Source organism: Leucoraja erinacea, chromosome 6 (genome assembly GCF_028641065.1).
Source record: "Leucoraja erinacea ecotype New England chromosome 6, Leri_hhj_1, whole genome shotgun sequence".
Lineage (NCBI taxonomy): Eukaryota > Metazoa > Chordata > Chondrichthyes > Rajiformes > Rajidae > Leucoraja > Leucoraja erinaceus.
The window spans coordinates 58,547,087-58,565,370 of record NC_073382.1 but is presented as its reverse complement, the minus strand read 5'-3'; the positions used below and the strand labels follow the sequence as shown (position 1 = coordinate 58,565,370).

Below are 18,284 nucleotides of genomic sequence, written 5' to 3'. Positions count from 1 at the left end.
GGGAGGAGGAAAAGCGAGCAAGTAAGGGCAAGACAAGGTCTTGCAGACCACAGTATATTCCACATGATGTAGTAAATGGTTAAATCCAGGGGGATGATGAAAATATGGGAAGAATAAAATCAGATTTACAAAAACTGGTGCTTGATGGTCAGCATGGACTCGATGTGCTAAAGGTGTTCGAATTGGCAGAAACACTTCTTCCTCATTAACAATCAGTACGGGAGCACGTCAAGGCTGTGTGCTCAACCCCCTGCTCTACTCTACTCATGACTGTGTAGCCAGACACAGTGCGAACTCCATCTTCAAGTTCGCCAACTTGAGTATAGAAATGAGATCGACCAATTAACCAAATGGTGCCAGCACAATAACCTGGCTCTCAATATCAGTAAAACCAATGAACTGATTGTGGACTTTGGAAGAGGAAGGATGAGGACCCATAATCCTGTTTATATCAACCGGACAATGGTGGAGAGATTCAACTTCAAATTCCTGGTCTTGCATATTTCCGAATATCTTTCCTGGACCCAGCACACTGATGCAATTATAAAGAAAGCACATCAATGCCTCTACTTCCTGAGAAGATTACGGAGATTCGGTATGTCGGAGAGGATTCTCTTGAACTTCTACATGTGTACAGTAGAGAGCATATTGACTGGTTTGGCAACTTGAATGCCCAGGAGCGAAAAAGACTGCAAAAAGTTGTGAACACTGCCCAGTCCATGACCTCCCCACCATCGAAGAGATTGATCAGAGTCGTTGCCCCAAAAAGGCAGCCAGCATCATCAGAGACCCACACCACCCTGGACACACACTCATTTCACTCCTGCAATGGGGACGAAGGTACAGGAGCCTGAAACTGTAACGTCCAGGTTCAGGAACAGACTCTTCCCCACAGCCAAGCAAGCAAGAATGTAATTGTCCTATCTGGGACAGCGTGTGGCCAGGATGGTGGGGGCGGGGGGTGTGAATAACCTGGGTGGAGGGAGGGGGCAGGGGGGTGTGAGTAACCCGGGGGGAGGGGGCGGGGGGCTGTAAATGTTGGGTGCCTTTTTTTTGAGGCAGGGGGGGGGGGGGGGGGGGGGGGGGGGGGGGTGTGTGAATAACGGGGGGGGGGAAGGGGCGGGAGGGGGGGGTGGTGTGAGTAACCGGGGGGGGGGGGGGGGGGGGGGGGGGGGGGGGGGGGGGGAGTGCGTGGGGTTTGGCACTCGGCATCTTGAGAGCCCATTGTGATTGGTGAACTGTGAGTGGCATTGTGACATCATCATTGGAAAGTCTTGGAAAAAGGTTGTGTGTGAGAACTGTTTTTGCCTTGTTTTAAACTTGAATCATCAATAACATGTGAAATATAGGATGAAATATTAAGTGAACCTGGTTATTGTGTGGAAGGGAAAAATGTGAGTCAGAAAATAAAGATTTAACTATTAGCGCGTAGCGTTTTGACGAAGGTAGAAAAACACATACGAAACAGGCAAACACGCACGCATACATAGAAGATGAGACTTTTAATAAGTACTTGACTAAGTGCAGGCCCTCCCCCTGACGTCACTGGACAGTGATGGAATATTCCATTTCACTCTACTTTTGGGGGGGGGGGGCATCGTGAACACTCAGGAAGCTGGTGTTTTAAAAGGTGGTTATGGCTTTTTTTGAAACATCAATCATAATTAACCCGGGGGTGAGGGGGCGAGGTGTGTGAATAACGGGGGGGGGGGGGGGGGGGGGGGGGGGGGCACTCAGCAGCTTGAGGTCATTGTGATTATCATCACTGGAAGCTCCTGGAAAAAAGGCTGTCTGTGAGAAGCTGCGATTACCGTAGGTAATGTCCCATTGTGATGTCATTGTGGCACTCGGCAGCTCGAGAGCCCATTGTGATTGGTGCACTGTGAGTGGATTGTGACATCATCAGTGGAAAGTCCTGGAAAAAGGCTGTGTGTGAGAACCTTTTTTTGCCTTTTTTTTAAACTTGAATCATCAATAATGTGAAATATAGCATGAAATGTGAAGGGAACCTGTTTATTGCGCTGACTGTGTTTATGTGAGTAATAATCTGCAAAAATTTCAACTGTAGCGTGTAGCGTTTTGACGAAGGCAGAACCATAACATTCCACCAGTTTCCCGTTCCCCCAACGCAAGCCATTCCCGCAACACAATATTGCACCACTCATGCATAGCCCTCAACTGCACAGTCGCGCCTCATTTCTCCTCATCCCCCAGCACTCTCTCCTCCTCCTCTTCACCCTCACTCTTCAATCTCTAGAGAGGGGGGGGGGGGCAGAGAGGGAGGGGGTAGAGAGAGGGAGAAGGTAGAGAGCAAGGGGGAGGGGTAGAGAGGGAGGGGGGACAGGGAGGGAGGGAGCAGAGAGAGAGGGAGCGGAGAGGGAGGGGGAGAGAGATGGAGGGGAGCTGAGAGGGACGGGACAGAGAGGGAGGGGGGGGAGGGGAGTAGAGAGTGAGGGAGAGAGGAGGGGGGTAGAGGGAATGGGGTAGAGGGGAGGGGGGGGATAGAAGGAGATGGAATGGGTGGAGGGAGGGGGAGGGGGTAGAGGGGGGGGGGAGGGGGGAGAGGGTGGGGGGATGAGGGAGGGAGATAGGGAGGGAGAAGGTTAGAGGGAGGGGGTAGTGTGGGTGGGAGTGAAAATAGATAGGGAGGGGGGCATCTCCCTCCTCCACCCCTCCCCATCTCCCTCCTCCACCACCCCACTCCCCACCCCATTTCCCTCCTTCTCATTTCCCTCATCCTCCCCTCATTCCCATTCCCTGCCCCAGGACCTAGCCAGGGCGTAGAGCAGCACCAGGGCCTGGAACTCGGCCTGCTTCTCGTACTCGGCCCAGCCCTGGTTGTAGACTCCAGCTGTCAGCTTGGCCGGCACCTGGGCTCCAGTGCAAGCCCCGACTTCATCTCTGGGCTTGTCCCTGACCCTGGACCCAGGCTCTTGGTTCTAGCGGCGGCTTATTAGCTCCACCTACATCAACTGACTCCAACTGGTCCAGAACGCAGCCGCCCGATTCATTACCCACACCAAATCCTGGCATCACATCACTCCAGTCCTCAAACAACTTCACTGGCTTCCCATCTCCCACTGGTTCAACTACAAAATCCTGATCCTCACCTACAAAGCCCTCCACCATCTGGCCCCCCCATATCTCACTGACCTCCTCTCCCCCTACCAACCCTCACGGTCCCTCAGATCCACATCAGCCGGTCTCCTTTCCATCCACAAGTCCAACCTCCGCAGTTTTGGGGACAGAGCCTTCTCTAGGGCAGCTCCCAAGCTCTGGAACTCCCTCCCCCAGCTGATCCGCAATACTGTGTCCCTCACCATCTTCCGGTCCCGCCTCAAGACCCATCTCTTCACCTCTGCCTATCCTTAGCCCCACGTTCCCCTCCCTTTTCATCTATGAATTAATTGCCTCATATTGTGTTGTGTATTGAATTCTGTCTTTACTTTGTGTACTAGCCATGTCTCTACTATTTATTTCATTCCCCTTACATGTTTTTCTTCTACCTGCTAAATTTTTGTAAGGTGTCCTTGAGACTCTTGAAAGGCACCCATAAATAAAATTTATTATTATTATTATTATTATTTCTTGGCCCCAGTCACGGACCCATCCCGAGCCCCGGGCTCGACCCTCACGCTAGCTCCAGAACAACCCTCCCAACCAGGGGTCGGGCATCGAGCTCCGGCACCCGCCGCCACTTCTCACGAATGCTGGAGTGCCCCTCCCTCCTGGAGTGTCCCGTCTTGCCTTGCAGTAGAGAGTCACTTGGGTTTTTTCCCCGAAAAGTGTGAGTTGTCGGGCTGTTTTTTAAACTTTAAACGATTATTAACTTCGGAAATATAGGTGGGAATGCGACGGGAAGATGGTTATCACCTCAACGGGAAAAATATGAATAGAATGTGTGAAAATGGGGAGGCTGTGGCCTAGCGTTTGGAAGAAAATCTGAATTAACCAGATATTGACACACACATACAGCCACAAACAAGAAGAAGACTTTTAGTGCGTGTGTGTGTGTGTACTTGTGAGTATGTGGGTATATATACACACTGTACTTTTTTCTCTCATTTATTGTATTGTTTACAGTGTACTATGTTTACATATTCTGTCGTGCTGCTGCAAGTAAGAATTTCATTGTTCAATCTGGGACATAAAACACTCTTGACTAAGGCGTTTTTATATGCAATTTCCATGACTCAGCCTCACTCTATGATAGGCTTCAAACCTCCTGCTCACATCTATTCATCCTTGATAGTCAATTGGTCCACACTCATGGGGATACTTCATTCTTGCAGGAAAAGAAAACCCACAGCAGCAGGCATCAGTGAAGTGCAGGAGAAGAAGTGCAACTCATTGCTTGAACACGTGGTTTGTGAGAAGATGGTTTTGATACTCAGATAATTTTACCATTGATTGCTTCAATATTCACTGCTCATGTCATTTAGGGCTGCTCCTTGCAATGAAAACCAGCACTCCATTGGGTGTTGGTGAACGGAATAAAGAAAAAAAAACTGCTGATGCTGGAAATCGAAAGCTCAAATCTATGAGTTTCCCTTTCTGCAAATGCTGCTTAGACCTGCTGAGTGTTTTCAAACATTTTGTCAGTAAGAAGAAACAACCCAGCTATTAATCTGTAAGGTGTTAGGGATTCATTTAAATCAGGGATGTCGGGGCAGACAGGCACACACAAATAGTCATTTAAAACATATGTCATATAAAGGATGACTGTGCAAGGCTGTGTGTGCCCTTCCACAAGCTGATAACCCTAAATTCCAGGATGGAACAATACTCTAAGTAAGGGAGGAATGATGCTACTCTTGTTGGCTGTCAAATTGCACGAGGTTAAGGAAGAACACTGACTGGATTGTCGTTATGAGAAAGGAAGTATAGAATGACAATTAATTAGACATCAATATCTATCTACTCATATGTATGTAAATATGGGAAAACTATTGTACCAAAGTGCTGCTTGTTGTGGCCCTTCTATTGGAAATACATCCAGGACCTGACTTTCTGCCTTTAAGAGGATGATTAATGTTGAGAAATGAACTATATAGAAATCCCCTCCCCCCAAGTAAATGGGTAAATCTTCATTGGAGATTTGAGGAAGTTTATCAAAGCAAAGTTCATTCTAATTTAATGTTGACACCATAATTCCCTAATGCTTCAAGTGGTGAATAGATTCACAGTGTGGAACTGAGCCATAAAGGAAGGATGGCTTGATAGCTTGAACTAGTTGATTTCAGTCTGTGAAACAGCATGCAGACTATAATTAGCGCATTCATTTGCATATGGGCACATTTGAAGAGTTAGTTCCAAATCATTATCATTTAGTTTACTGAAGCATACTGAAGATTAGACCGCACATTGAACATGTGCAAAACAAAGGACCTCTGCCACCTCAGCACCCCACCATACCCTGTTGGATCGATCAAGACATCAATAACAAATGCTTCACCACCTCAGACGACCAGCACAACCTTTGTCCATCTGAAGAAAGAAATATTTGATGATAAAGACCTCAGACCTGGCATGAAGCTTTTGGTCAACCAGGCAACAGTGAGAACCACAAGTCTACTTGTCAGGGGATCACAGAAGCCCATTGTGAGCAGCAGAATATGTGCACCCACTTGCCCATCTAGATGCCTCCCTGCCTCATATGTGACAGTCTACGCTTCCAACTTTGGCTTCATCAGCCGCCCCAGTGGGCACAGATTCAAAATGACAACAAGTTATCCCAACTCTGATGGGCTGCCTGAGGAGAGGAAGATAAAAATGTCAGCAGTTCAGGCTAGGATGCCATAATTCTGCCTTCATCCAGTGAAGGCAGAATTAAGGGGCGGAATCCGGTGGGGACACCCCTCAACCAAAGGACAGGATTCCAACCCCAGGGGACTGACTACATGTGTGGCAAGGCAGTTTTCTTTAAAGATAAATGCAAACACAACTGAGTATGATATTATTGAATGTATAGACACTGAAAATCTATGAAGAGTTTCTGCACAGTTTTAGTTTTGTATATATATGTTATTCTGAATATAGTTTATTTTTTGTAATTTAAAAAATTATGTCAAGTATTTATGAAGTTATAAAGTAGAAGGTCTCTGCTCAAAATTCTTTGGGACCACCAAAATTATAATCTGATTTTAAATGCTGATCTTTATCAGGGCTTTTTTGCAATACCTGACAAAATTCACAAATAGTTTTGTAGGTAACATTGTAATTTATGCTGTAAAAAACAGTCCATTCTTGCATGTACCCAAATATATGCATCTGGCAGTATAGGGAATCCTGTCAGCAGGAATATTGGATAAATAAGTATTCAGATTTTGGATGTTTTTGCACTTTGGCTATGCAGACTAGCCTTTACTTTAGAATTTCGACTTTAGAGAAACAAGCCCTTCGGCCCACCGAGTCCATGCCCACCGGCGATCACCCCATGCACTAGCACTATTCTACACATTAGGGAAAATTTATAGTTTTACTGAAGCCAACTAACCCCAAAACCTGTACATCTTTGGATAGTGGGAAGAAACTGGAGCACCTGAAGAATACCCACATGTTCACACATGCAAACTCCATATGGACAGCACCCATCGTCAGGATCAAACCTGGGTCTCTGGCGCTGTAAGGCAGCAACTCTACCACTGCGTCACATTGCCGCCCTTAAAGTTATCTCCTTCTGCACTGGAGAGTGTGATCAGTGCCACTGAAAGAATATTGTCAAAATGACAGCAAGTTATCCCAACTCTGATGGGCTGCCTTGAGGAGAAGAAGATAAAAATGTCAGCCGTTCAGGCTGGGATGCCATAATTCTGCCTTCATCCAATGGAGGGGCGGAATCCGGTGGGGTCACCCCTCAACAGGGCTGCCAACTCACACGCATTGAGTGTGAGAATCACGCATTTAGACAAATTCTCACGCTCTCATGCTAATCACAAATTTATCACACTCTGTCATGAGAAATTCTATGATCAACGGGAATTTCAAAACTCATATCAACTGCATGGGCCGCGGGTGTTGGAGAGCTGGGGCTGAGGGAGAGATGGAAGCAGGAGCAGGGGTGGGGACAGATGCGGACAGGGAACCGGGGCTGGCGTGTGTTTGCTGGGCTGGTGAGTCGCTCGCTGCAGCTCCAGCCATGGGGCAGCCTCAGTGCAAGAGTCCCGATGCATCGGAAGCATTGCGCCACTGCCGTTAGAGTCTCTGTGCCGAATTCACCCTGGTGACCAGCATGAATCAGGCAGCGTCACTGGAGAGAAGGAATGGGTGACATTTCTGGTCATGACCCTTCTAAAGGTATCGACCTGAAACCTTTAGAAGGGTTTCTTTAACATCCCCTCTCTCTCCGTCCCTCCCTCACCTGAGTGGTACTAGCTGCAAAGTCATCCTTTTGGGTCTCATTGTGTGAGAAGTGTGGTATTATGGGAATAATAGTGTAAGGAATGCGGTGGCCAGATGTGACGTGGGAACTCGGGGGAGTGGCAGTTGAGGAGTTGCCCAGGCATGCACACGAGCAGGCGGCTGCTGTACAGAGATGCTAAATAAAGATATACTCCGTTTACGTCATGGTACGAGCCTTATTATACAAATAACTCGATATGGTGTCGGAAGTTGGAGCCTTGTAAGCAAAAAAAAAAGAAGAGGAAGGGGTATCATTTTGGCGCGAAATGGGAGTCGAGCCGGCAGATATGGCGCAACCCACACCAACTGCTACGTTCACAATACAACCTCCAGAGCCATTCGATTTTACCAAGCCTCAAGAAATGGAAGCGACGTCAGCAGAAAACCAGGTGAATACGTTAATGTATTGCATGGGCGATGAAGCCGAAGATGTGCTAAAGGGGCTAACGCTAACTGCAGATGAGAGGAGGGTGTACACGGATGTCAAGGCGGGCTTTGATGCATTTTTTGTACCTAAAAAGAATGTAATCTACGAAAGAGCCAAGTTCAATCAGCGTGTGCAACAGCCAGGAGAAACGGTGGATTCCTTCATCACTGCTCTATACGGATTAGCTGAACACTGCAACTATCGACAGTTACAGAACGAGCTGATCCGCGACAGGTTAGTGGTCGGGCTGAGAAACGTCTCATTGTCAGAAAAGCTACAGCTAGACAGAGACCTAACCCTTACAACTGCTATAAGTTAGACGACAGTGGTCTGACTTAAGAGGAGAAAATAGCGGTGCTAGCAAGTGCTCTAATGTTGATGCTGTGCATGCTAAAAGCTACAGAAAACCCAAATTTCCCCCAAAGCCTCAGCCACAAGCACAAACACCAGGCAAAAATAAACTTAATACACGGCCTCAGCCAGGTTAAAAGGCTTGTTATAGATGTGGAAAAATGCCCTCGCATGGGAAATAAGATAAGATACAATTTAAGATACAATTTAATTGTCATTTGGACCCCTTGAGGTCCAAACGAAATGCCGTTTCTGCAGCCATACATTACAAACAAATAGACCCAAGACACAAAAAAACCTATCTCTCCACTGCACTCTCCCCCCCCCCCGATGTCAGAGTCAAAGTCAAAGCCCCCGGCTGGCGATGGCAATTGTCCCGCGGCCATTAAAGCCACGCCGGGTGGTGCGAGGTCGCACACCGGGTCTTGGTGTTAGAGCCCCCGTGCGCTCGCAGTGTCCTGCGGCCATTCCAAGCCGGCGGGGCGGTGATGACAGGCCCCGCTCCAGGAGCTCTTCGACCCCGCAACTCAGGCGGGAGAAGTCGCCGTTGCGAGAGCCCTGAAAAGCAGTCTCCCTCCAGGGACCCGCGGGCTCCCGGTGCCGCCGTCCACCAAACCTGCAGTTGAAGCCTCCGACTCTCCGGAGGTCGGGCCGCAGCAGCAGCAGCAGCAGCGCTCCTCCACCGCTCCACCCGCTCCAGACTCGGCCAGCCCCGCGACGGTGACGGTGAGTCATCAGCAACAGAGTCCCCGGTCTCTTCCTGTTGGAGGCCGCTCCTCGTTGCAGCCCCAACGATAATGGAGACCCGACAAGAAAAGGTCGGGTCTCCCGTGCAGGGAGAGATTTAAAAGTGGGAAATGGGAATGCCCTGCTAAAGATGCTGTGTGTCACAACTGTGGCAAAAAGGGACATTATGGCAAAGTGTGCAGAAACTGTGCAAAATCTCTCAATGCTGTCACTACAGAGGAAGAAGAGAGCTTTTTCCTGGGAGCCGTGGATGCTGGAAAAGACCCGTGGACGGTGCAGCTACAAGTGAGACAAAAAAAAGTGTGCTTTAAAATAGACACTGGTGCTGATGTCACCGCCATGCCAGCCGAGGTGTACCATGACATTACAGGGGGGCATGATGTGAAGCGCCTGGCAGTGTCGACACGCCCATTGTTTGGGCCAGGGGGCAATGCACTCTCTGTCCTGGGTGTAGCCAGAGAAACACTGCGCAGAGGCAAAAAGACAGCCATAGAGAACATTTATGTAGTAAAAGACCTGCACACTGCACTGTTGGGAAGGCCTGCCATAGAACGGCTTCAGCTTGTGTGCAGAGTTGACGGCATCACCGTGGAATCAGTGAAACAACAATATCCGAAGCTGTGTAGCGGCTTGGGTCTTGTTCGGAGGCCATACTCAATTAAATTGAAGCCAGAGGCTGTGCCCTTCTCTCTCCACACGCCACGCAGAGTCCCTCTGCCGCTTATGGGAAAAGTGAAGGAGGAGATAGACCGTATGGAGAAGATGGGCGTAATCACCAAGATTGAGGAGCCGACTGATTGGTGTGCCGGGATGGTGGTGGTGCCGAAAAAAACAGGTGATGTTCGCATTTGTGTGGACTTCACAATGATGAATGGATCAGTATGCAGAGAAAAGTTTATCCTGCCTTCTGTCGAGCACACTCTGGGCATGCTAGCTGGCGCAACAGTATTCAGCAAATTAGATGCCAACATGGGCTTTTGGCAAGTACCATTGACAAAAGAGTCTGCCAAATACACCACCTTCATCACGCCTTTTGGGCGCTACTATTTTAACCGTCTACCCTTTGGCATAGCATCAGCCCCCGAGCACTTTCAAAGGATGATGATGACAGAAGTGACCGGTGGCCTGGAGGGGGTACTGTGTTACATGGATGACATCCTGGTCTGGGGACAGACGCAGGAGGAGCATGATGTGCGGCTACATGCGGTGCTAGAGAAAGCACATAAGGCCGGCATTACGCTCAACATGGACAAATGTGAGCTCGCACGCCACACAGTCAGATTCCTGGGTCATGTGATTTCAGCAGATGGAGTGAAGCCAGATCCAGAGAAGACGAGAGCAGTACAAGAGATGGATGCACCCAAAAATGTCAGCGAACTCAGGAGTTTTCTGGGCATGGTCAATCAGCTGGGCCGCTTCTTGCCTAACCTGGCTGAAAAAGACAAAGTGCTACGAGACCTGCTGTCCAAGAAGAACCACTGGTACTGGGGGACAGAGCAGCAGGCCGCCTTTGATCAGTTAAAAACAGAGCTGTCATCCACACCAGTGCTCACATTATACAACCCAAACAGTGCTCTAAAGATCTCTGCTGATGCCTCTTCCTTTGGCCTGGGGGCAGTCCTGCTGCAGAAGAGCGATGCCATGTGGTCACCTGTGGCATATGCGTCCAGGTCAATGACACCAACAGAGCAGCGCTATGCTCAAGTAGAGAAGGAGGCATTGGCTGCGACGTGGACATGTGAAAGGTTCAGCTGTTTCATCCTGGGAAGACCATTCGAGCTGGAAACTGACCACAAGCCGTTGGTGAGTCTGCTGGGAGGGAAAGCTTTGGATGACCTCCCACTAAGAGTCCAAAGATTTAGGATGAGACTCATGAGGTACAACTATACAGTCGATCATGTCCCTGGCAAAAGCCTGGGGACAGCCGACACCTTATCTCATGCTCCTCTGAGAGCCGCAAGAACACACACAGACACAAGCCTATTAGAGGACACCAACATCTATGTAGACTCTGTCATCAGCAACATTCCTGTCAGTGGAGATTATCTGAGCAGCCTACGTGAGCACCTGCAGGCAGACAGCACATGCTCTGCACTGATGGAGTACTGCACAGATGGCTGGCCCGACAAAAGCCAACTGCAGGGAGTGCTGAGACATTACTGGGCTGATAGAGCAGTGCTGACTGTGCACGATGGGCTGCTGCTGCGGGGCACGAGGCTCGTCATCCCATCAGCCTTACAAGGTGATGTGCTGCAGAGACTACATGAGGGACACCTGGGGGTGACAAAGTGCAGGGGCCGGGCCAAACAGACGGTATGGTGGCCAGGACTCAGCAGCCAGCTAAATGACATGGTGCTGAAATGTAGAACCTGCATCCAAGAGAGAAGGAACGTCAAAGAGCCGCTGATGCCAACGGAGATGCCACACAGGCCTTGGCAAACCTTGGGAGCTGACCTATTCACGCTGAAAGACAAGACTTATCTTCTAGTAGTAGATTATTTCTCAAGATATGTGGAAGTTGCGCTGCTATCACCCACAAGGTCCACAGATGTGGTGGTGCACCTGAAATCCATGTTTGCTCGTCATGGAATTGGTGAAGTTCTTAAAAGTGACAATGGGCCCCAGTTCTCAGGTAGCCACTTTAAATCCTTTGCAGCAGAGTATGGTTTTGTGCACATCACGAGCAGCCCCAGGTTTCCTCAGAGCAATGGGGAGGCGGAACGCGCTGTACAAACCGTGAAAAACCTGCTAACAAAGGCGTCAGACCCATATCTTGCATTGCTGGCCTACAGAGCAACCCCTCTACAGAACGGCTATAGCCCGGCCGAGCTGTTGATGGGGCGCCGCCTCCGCACTACAGTTCCTGCCCTTCCAACCCTGCTGAATCCAGTTTTGCCTGACTACAACGCGCTGGGGGCCAAAGAAAGGGAGAAGAGGAGGAACGACGCAAGATCCTTCGACAAGAGGCACGGAGCGAGAAATCTGGAGCCACTAGTACCTGGGGAGGATGTGTGGATCACCGATGCACGAGTCCAGGGCAAAGTGCTATCTACACACAATACCCCTCGCTCTTATATCGTCCAGGTGCCTCAGGGCACACTGAGGAGGAACCGGCAGCACTTGGTGCCGCTGCAGACCAACAGTGGGGTAGTCGACGCTGATGAGCCACCGGTGGGAGAAGATTCACCTACACCAGAGCCAGCTCCACCAGAGCCAGCTCCACCAGTGACAACATCACCCAGCAGAGAGGGCCCCACCACAGAGACTGTGCGGACCAGGTGTGGGAGAGAGGTTAGAAAGCCGAAGAGACTTGATTTGTGATTTATTGATCTGTTTTCTACAGTAAAGAAAAAGAGAGTGAAATGTGATGTGAAATTGTTCTGTAAACCTGGTACATTTACCTGAAACCTGAGAGTTTAAGTTTTGAAGAACACAGCCTGCTAAAGTAATAGTTCACAGTATGGTAACGCGGAAGTTATTTTATTTCTATTTTGCATGCTTGAATCAGGGACAGGTCTTCCAGCAAAAGGGCAGAATAAACCCCTTATGACCTGCAGAGACAAAGGTAGTCCACCCTTTCTTCTCAAAGGGAGATGTGGTATTATGGGAATAATAGTGTAAGGAATGCGGTGGCCGGATGTGACGTGGGAACCCGGGGGAGTGGCAGTTGAGGAGTTGCCCGGGCATGCACACGAGCAGGCGGCTGCTGTACAGAGTTGCTAAATAAAGATATACTCCGTTTACATCGTGGTATGAGCCTTATTATACAAATAACTCGACAAGAAGGAAATGCAGATGCTGGTTTAAACCGAAGAGAGACACAGAATGCTGGAGTAACTCAGCAGGTCAGGCAGCATCTCTGGAGGGAAGGAATGGGTGATGTTTCAGGTCGAGACCCTTCTTCAGACTGAAGGTCTAGTTAATTGGCTTGGTATAAGTGTAAATTGTCCCCAGTGTGTGTAGGATAGTGTTAATGCATCCTGGAGTAAAACCAGTGGCTACTGTAGTAGGTACCAAGCACTGGGTAGAAACAGTGAAAGATAGTGGCCTTCAAAAAATGGGGGTGGGTGGAGAAAGCATCCTGCTTGCCTGCTAGATTTTTACTTACTGTAACTGCAGGAAAAATGTTCCCGATGTTGGGGGAGTTCAGAACCAGGGGTCACAGTGTAAGAATAAAGGGTAGGCCAGTTAGGACTGAGATGAGGACAAACTTAATTAGCCTGATTTGTAATTAGTTGACAAAACGTTAATTTATTAATCCAGATGAGAATATCCAGGGGGATGGGATAAGTGTAATATTTAAATGACATGCAAGGTGTCAGGCTGTCTGTCACAACATACAGCCCCGATAACCCATTATTTCCTTCAGTTAAATATTTGGAAGGTAGCACTATTGTCATTCATTTGCCACTCAACTATTATGTTAGTTTACCTCACTGACTATTTCTAACCCCCCCCAAATTTCTTTGACAGGTTGAATAGAAATGTCCCCAATCTCGTTGTTTTATTAATTGAACACGTAGATGAACATCCTCAAGAAGTGTAATCAGGTAGAAACTGCTTCAGATGCGATGTTTAAGAGCTTGTTCAGAGAAGGGGCATATTTTAAAGGAGTGACAGAGATACATGCAGGGGAATGTGTGAGGAGGTTGTTATTTGTCTTTAGTTTTAGCTTGAACCAAGACATCTGAAGATTCAAAGTTTAATATACTAATTTTGCTGATACTGACTCCAACCAACGACATAATGAATATCACCCATTCCGGAGGTTTTATTTTTCTGATGCCATTTAAACTTAACTTGGATTTCAATCACTTCAATGTAAAAGTAATTGGGAATGGGGAGCATTGGAACAAGAATTTGCCCTTTGTACATATTAACTGTAATATAATAATGTATGTATGTTGGTAGGTGCAATCAAAACAAAGATCTTTTTTTAAATCATTGTTGTGTTATGAATACCACAGAAAATATGATGTACTCTCAAGATCACATTACTGAATGTATTGAAAATATTGGGGGTGAAAATGATTTCAGGGCAGTTTGTTGGGAAAATGAAGGAAATGGTAACAGAATACTTATACAGCTGAGTGAGTATAAATTTATGGATGAGAAATTGTGTTCAACCAATGATGATGACTTTGACAAAATAACTAGCATGTTATATAACAATGGAAGCCAATGGATGTAGCAAATTTTGTTATGCAAAATTTGGTCCGTGAAGTGCCCCATAGAAAATTACCACATTAGATAAGCACCTGTGGACTTGAACATAATAGGTTAAGTCCAGGGGGTCAGATATGGGGCTTTATGTGTGGGCCAGATAAATTGTCAGTGTAGAGGAGCTAGGAGCAAGGACAAGTGTGCACCCAGAGTTAAGGACTGGAATAGTACTAGGTGTGCAGTCCAAGCTGGGACAATGGGAGTGTTCAGCACTGGGAACCTAAGCAGGTAAGCAGCTATGATCAGGGTAGAATAGGGGGCCAGGTGTAAGGCTGGACTCAGGGTCAGGAATGAGAGAAGGTATGCAACTGGAGTCAGGGTCAGGAGTAGTACCAAGTGTGCCGTGAGACCCAGGTTGGTCAACATGGGCTAAGTGTTTGATTATAATCTGGCTTCCATACATGAATAAACTAAGATTATTCAAGTGCTGCACTTGTTGATCAGAGCCTGGCTCTACTGTGGAATGTAATTAGGAATGTAACATAGCCTAACCTTATTCATAGTTGATCCAATTTAAAGCATAAATATTGCATTCAAGTGTAAGTTAAAAGACTCGCTACTGTATGCACCAGATTGCTGGCAGACTTGCCCCTCAACCAAAGGACAGGATTCCAACCCCAGGGGACTGACGACATGTGTGGCAAGGCAGTTTTCTTTAAAGATAGATTCAAACACTACTGAGTATGACATTATTGAATGTATAGACACTGAGAATCTATGAAGAGTTTCTGCACAGTTTTTGTATTGTATATATATTTTATTCTGAATAAAGTTTATTTTTTGAAATAAAAAAATGATGTCAAATATTTATCTTCATCTTCTAGAAAGAAGGAATGAAATTAGAACCATCTAATCATTTTAAAAGCACATCCGTGCAGATGTTGGGTCTGAAATTCAAGTAATTATTTTCCAAAAGTGTAACGGAAACATGTGTGGTCATATAAGGAAGGCATGAAGTAAACCTCAGGCAGACATCTGTGCTTTATGTCAATTTGCATTTGTTATAAGCACATTTCTTCTGTGAGTTAACCTGTGCCTACAGGAACAGGGATGAAGCTTCCATACTTCATTTTTATTAAAATCTGACAGCTTGGGGGGGGGGGGGGGGGGGGGGGGTTGAAGATGAAACAACAGTTTTCTATATTAAATGGACTATGTTTAATTATTCTTAATAAAGGAACATTTAAAAAAATGTGTGGAGACTGGAAATCAGAAATAAAATAAGGAAGTATTTGTGAGCATGAAGCCTGAAATATTAACCCAGTTTCCACTTCCACAACACATTGAACACAATAAGTTATATTTCAGAGAAGGTATATCATGAGAAGGTATTAAGTAATGTCTTGGTATCAATAAAGAGCTATTAGACAGCCTGCATTAAAAAAAAACAAATCCCTGGATGGAATTGTGCAGCACAGTGGTGCAGTGGTTGAGTTGCTGCCTTACAGCACCAGACCCAGATTCTGTGTTGACTACGGGTGTTGTCTATACGGAGTTTGCACGTTCTCCCTGTGACAATGTGGGTTTTGTTTGGCTGCTCTGGTTTCTACCCACACTTCAAAGATGTACAGGTTTGTTGGGTAATTGGCTTCGGTAAAAGTATAACTTGTCCTCAGTGTCGGATAGTTTTAGTGTACGGGGGGATTGCTGGTCACCACGGACACGATGAGTCGAAGGGCCTGTTTTCACACTGTATCTCTAAAGTCTAAAGACTCATTTAATCAGGCAGCATCTGTGGAGAGAAATGAACAGCTGTCATTTCAGGTTGGGACTGGGGTACAGAGACTGGAGTATAAAGGAGATAACTGGTAGAAAGAAGTGAGGGGAATGGGTGGGGAAAGAGATGGCAAGTGATAGGATGATCCAGGTACATTCCATCCCCCTTCTCTCTCCTTCTGATCAACCTCAATCTCACATGCACTTTTCAATCCACTCCCCTGCCCGTTGCCTATTTCCAACGTTGCCTATTTCCTTCGCTCCATAGATGCTGCCTCACCCGCTGAATTTTCTCCAGCATTTTTGTCTACATTCGATTTTCCAGCCTCTGCAGTTCCTTCTTAAACATTTCACCAACGCAAAAATTGGGGGAGGGAATGATCAAAATGAAAACAACTCTCCCAAACAAAATAAACAACAAAAAAAACATTGTTCATATGGCTTGGTTTCCTTCAGTTTTGGCACAGCTTTCCAAAGACAATTTCTAACTTCTAATCTTTCACATGTGATTGTATTAATGTTGATACGTAAATCTAATTGGAGACCATGTACAATGACAACCAAAGCAGTGTGCATTTAGTGGAAAAAAATCCCCCCAAAATGCTCAAAAATACATATATTTTACAAATTCCTCAGATGTAATGGTTCCTGCTGTGTCTTTTGACTAACCTATGTAGAGTTTGTGTCAGACTGCAATAGACTTTCATCGTAGTAGTGAATAAAGTTTAGCAGATGTCAACGGTGATAACATTTGCAATTACCAACATTTGATGGCTAACCCTGTATTCTATAATATAAACCAGTAAAATGAGGTGATAAATTGTTGTATGAAAGTGATTCACAATCTGAATCCGTGACTTTAGTTGCTTCAAGGCTGTGTGGAAAGACGAGAGATGGCAGATGCTGGAATCTGGAGCAAGAAACAAACTGCTGGAGGAACACAGAGGGCCAAGCAACATTTGTGAGGGGAAAGGAAATTCCCGATGCAAGGTCTTGACCTGAAACACGATAATTCATTTCTCGCCACAGTTGCTGCTCTACCCGTTGAGTTCCTCCTGTGGTCTGTCTTTTGTTCAAGGTTATGTGTTTTGCTATTATGTACCTCCATGTGATCATAATTTGAATTTATACAAAAAGGATCTTCAAATTTTAAGAATGTGGTGTATATATTTACTCTCTTGCAGCATTCTGATTAATAGAATTGCATTGCAAAATCTGTAAATGTATAAATATTCATGAAATTATTGCTTTTGATAACAGTTGCTCAAATTCAGCTTGTGAAACATTATACTAGCCAAAGCATAGCAAATGATGATTAACTGCACTAGAATTTCTGCAGACTTAGCACAGTGTGAAGCAAGGATGATAATACGGTATCCTACAATTTTATGCCAATTTACCATAGTATGGATAACGTTTGCCAAGCACATAAGAGCATTAATTATATCGGTTCATATTTTCCAACAGAAATTTGCACAGCTGTTAAGTTTTTATATCGACAGACATAAACATGAATTGAACTAATTACTGAGTGAGGCAAACCATCTATTTAATTTTAGCATCATTGCATTTTCTGAATAAAACAGTAAGTGCTGGAAACATTCAGCAGATCAGGAAGTATCTGTGGAAGTGGAAACTGAATTAATATTTCAGGCTTCATGCTCACAAATACTTCCTTATTTTATTTCTGAGTTCCAGTCTCCACACATTATTTTAAATGTTCCTTTATTGTATTTCTGATTATTTTAATTTCTGTACCTCTCCTCTCAATCTCTCCCCCTCCCCAAAACCTTGATAAGGTTCTCCTGGTCCGTTTCGATAAATAGCAAGCACTCAAAAGACCAATGCTTTGATGACTATAATCATGGTATCATAGTCACACAGCGTGGAAACAGGGCTTTTGGCCCAATTTACCCACTCCGACCAACATGTCCCATCTACACTAGTTCCACCTGCCTGCTTTTGCCCCATATCCCTCTAAACCTATCCTATCCATGTACCTATCTAAATATTATTAAACATTGTGATAGTATCTGCCTCAGCTTCTTCCTCAAACAGCTTATTCCATGCACCCACCACCCTTTGTGTAAAAAGGTTACACCTCAGGTTCCTGTTAAATCTTTCACCCCTCACCTTGAACCTATGTCCTTTGGTTCTCAATTCGCCTACTCATGAGGAAGAGTCTCTGCATTTACCCAATCAATTCCTCACGATTTTGTGTACAGATGGTGATGTTGACAGAAGGATGAAAATTGATCAAAATGCCAGCGATAATGTCATTGCTTGTTTTCATGTTACTGCCATATTATCTGCTATATCTGTACGAGGCTGTGCTTTAATATCAAAAACTAATTAAGCTGTTGTGGATTATTTTAATATTTTAGATAGGCAGGTACGTTGGAATAGATAGACACAAAGT

The 18,284-nt window shown here is 46.1% G+C and overlaps 1 protein-coding gene across 1 annotated transcript; it reads left to right on the top strand.

Annotated features, from left to right (window-relative positions):
- The first annotated feature begins 9,039 nt into the window (after positions 1-9,039).
- LOC129698194 (uncharacterized protein K02A2.6-like) lies at positions 9,040-15,145 on the top strand. The gene has a single exon (XM_055637155.1). It carries the CDS (start codon positions 9,266-9,268, stop codon positions 12,245-12,247), a length of 2,982 nt encoding a protein of 993 aa, XP_055493130.1. The 5' UTR covers positions 9,040-9,265; the 3' UTR covers positions 12,248-15,145.
- Positions 15,146-18,284: the final 3,139 nt, after the last annotated feature.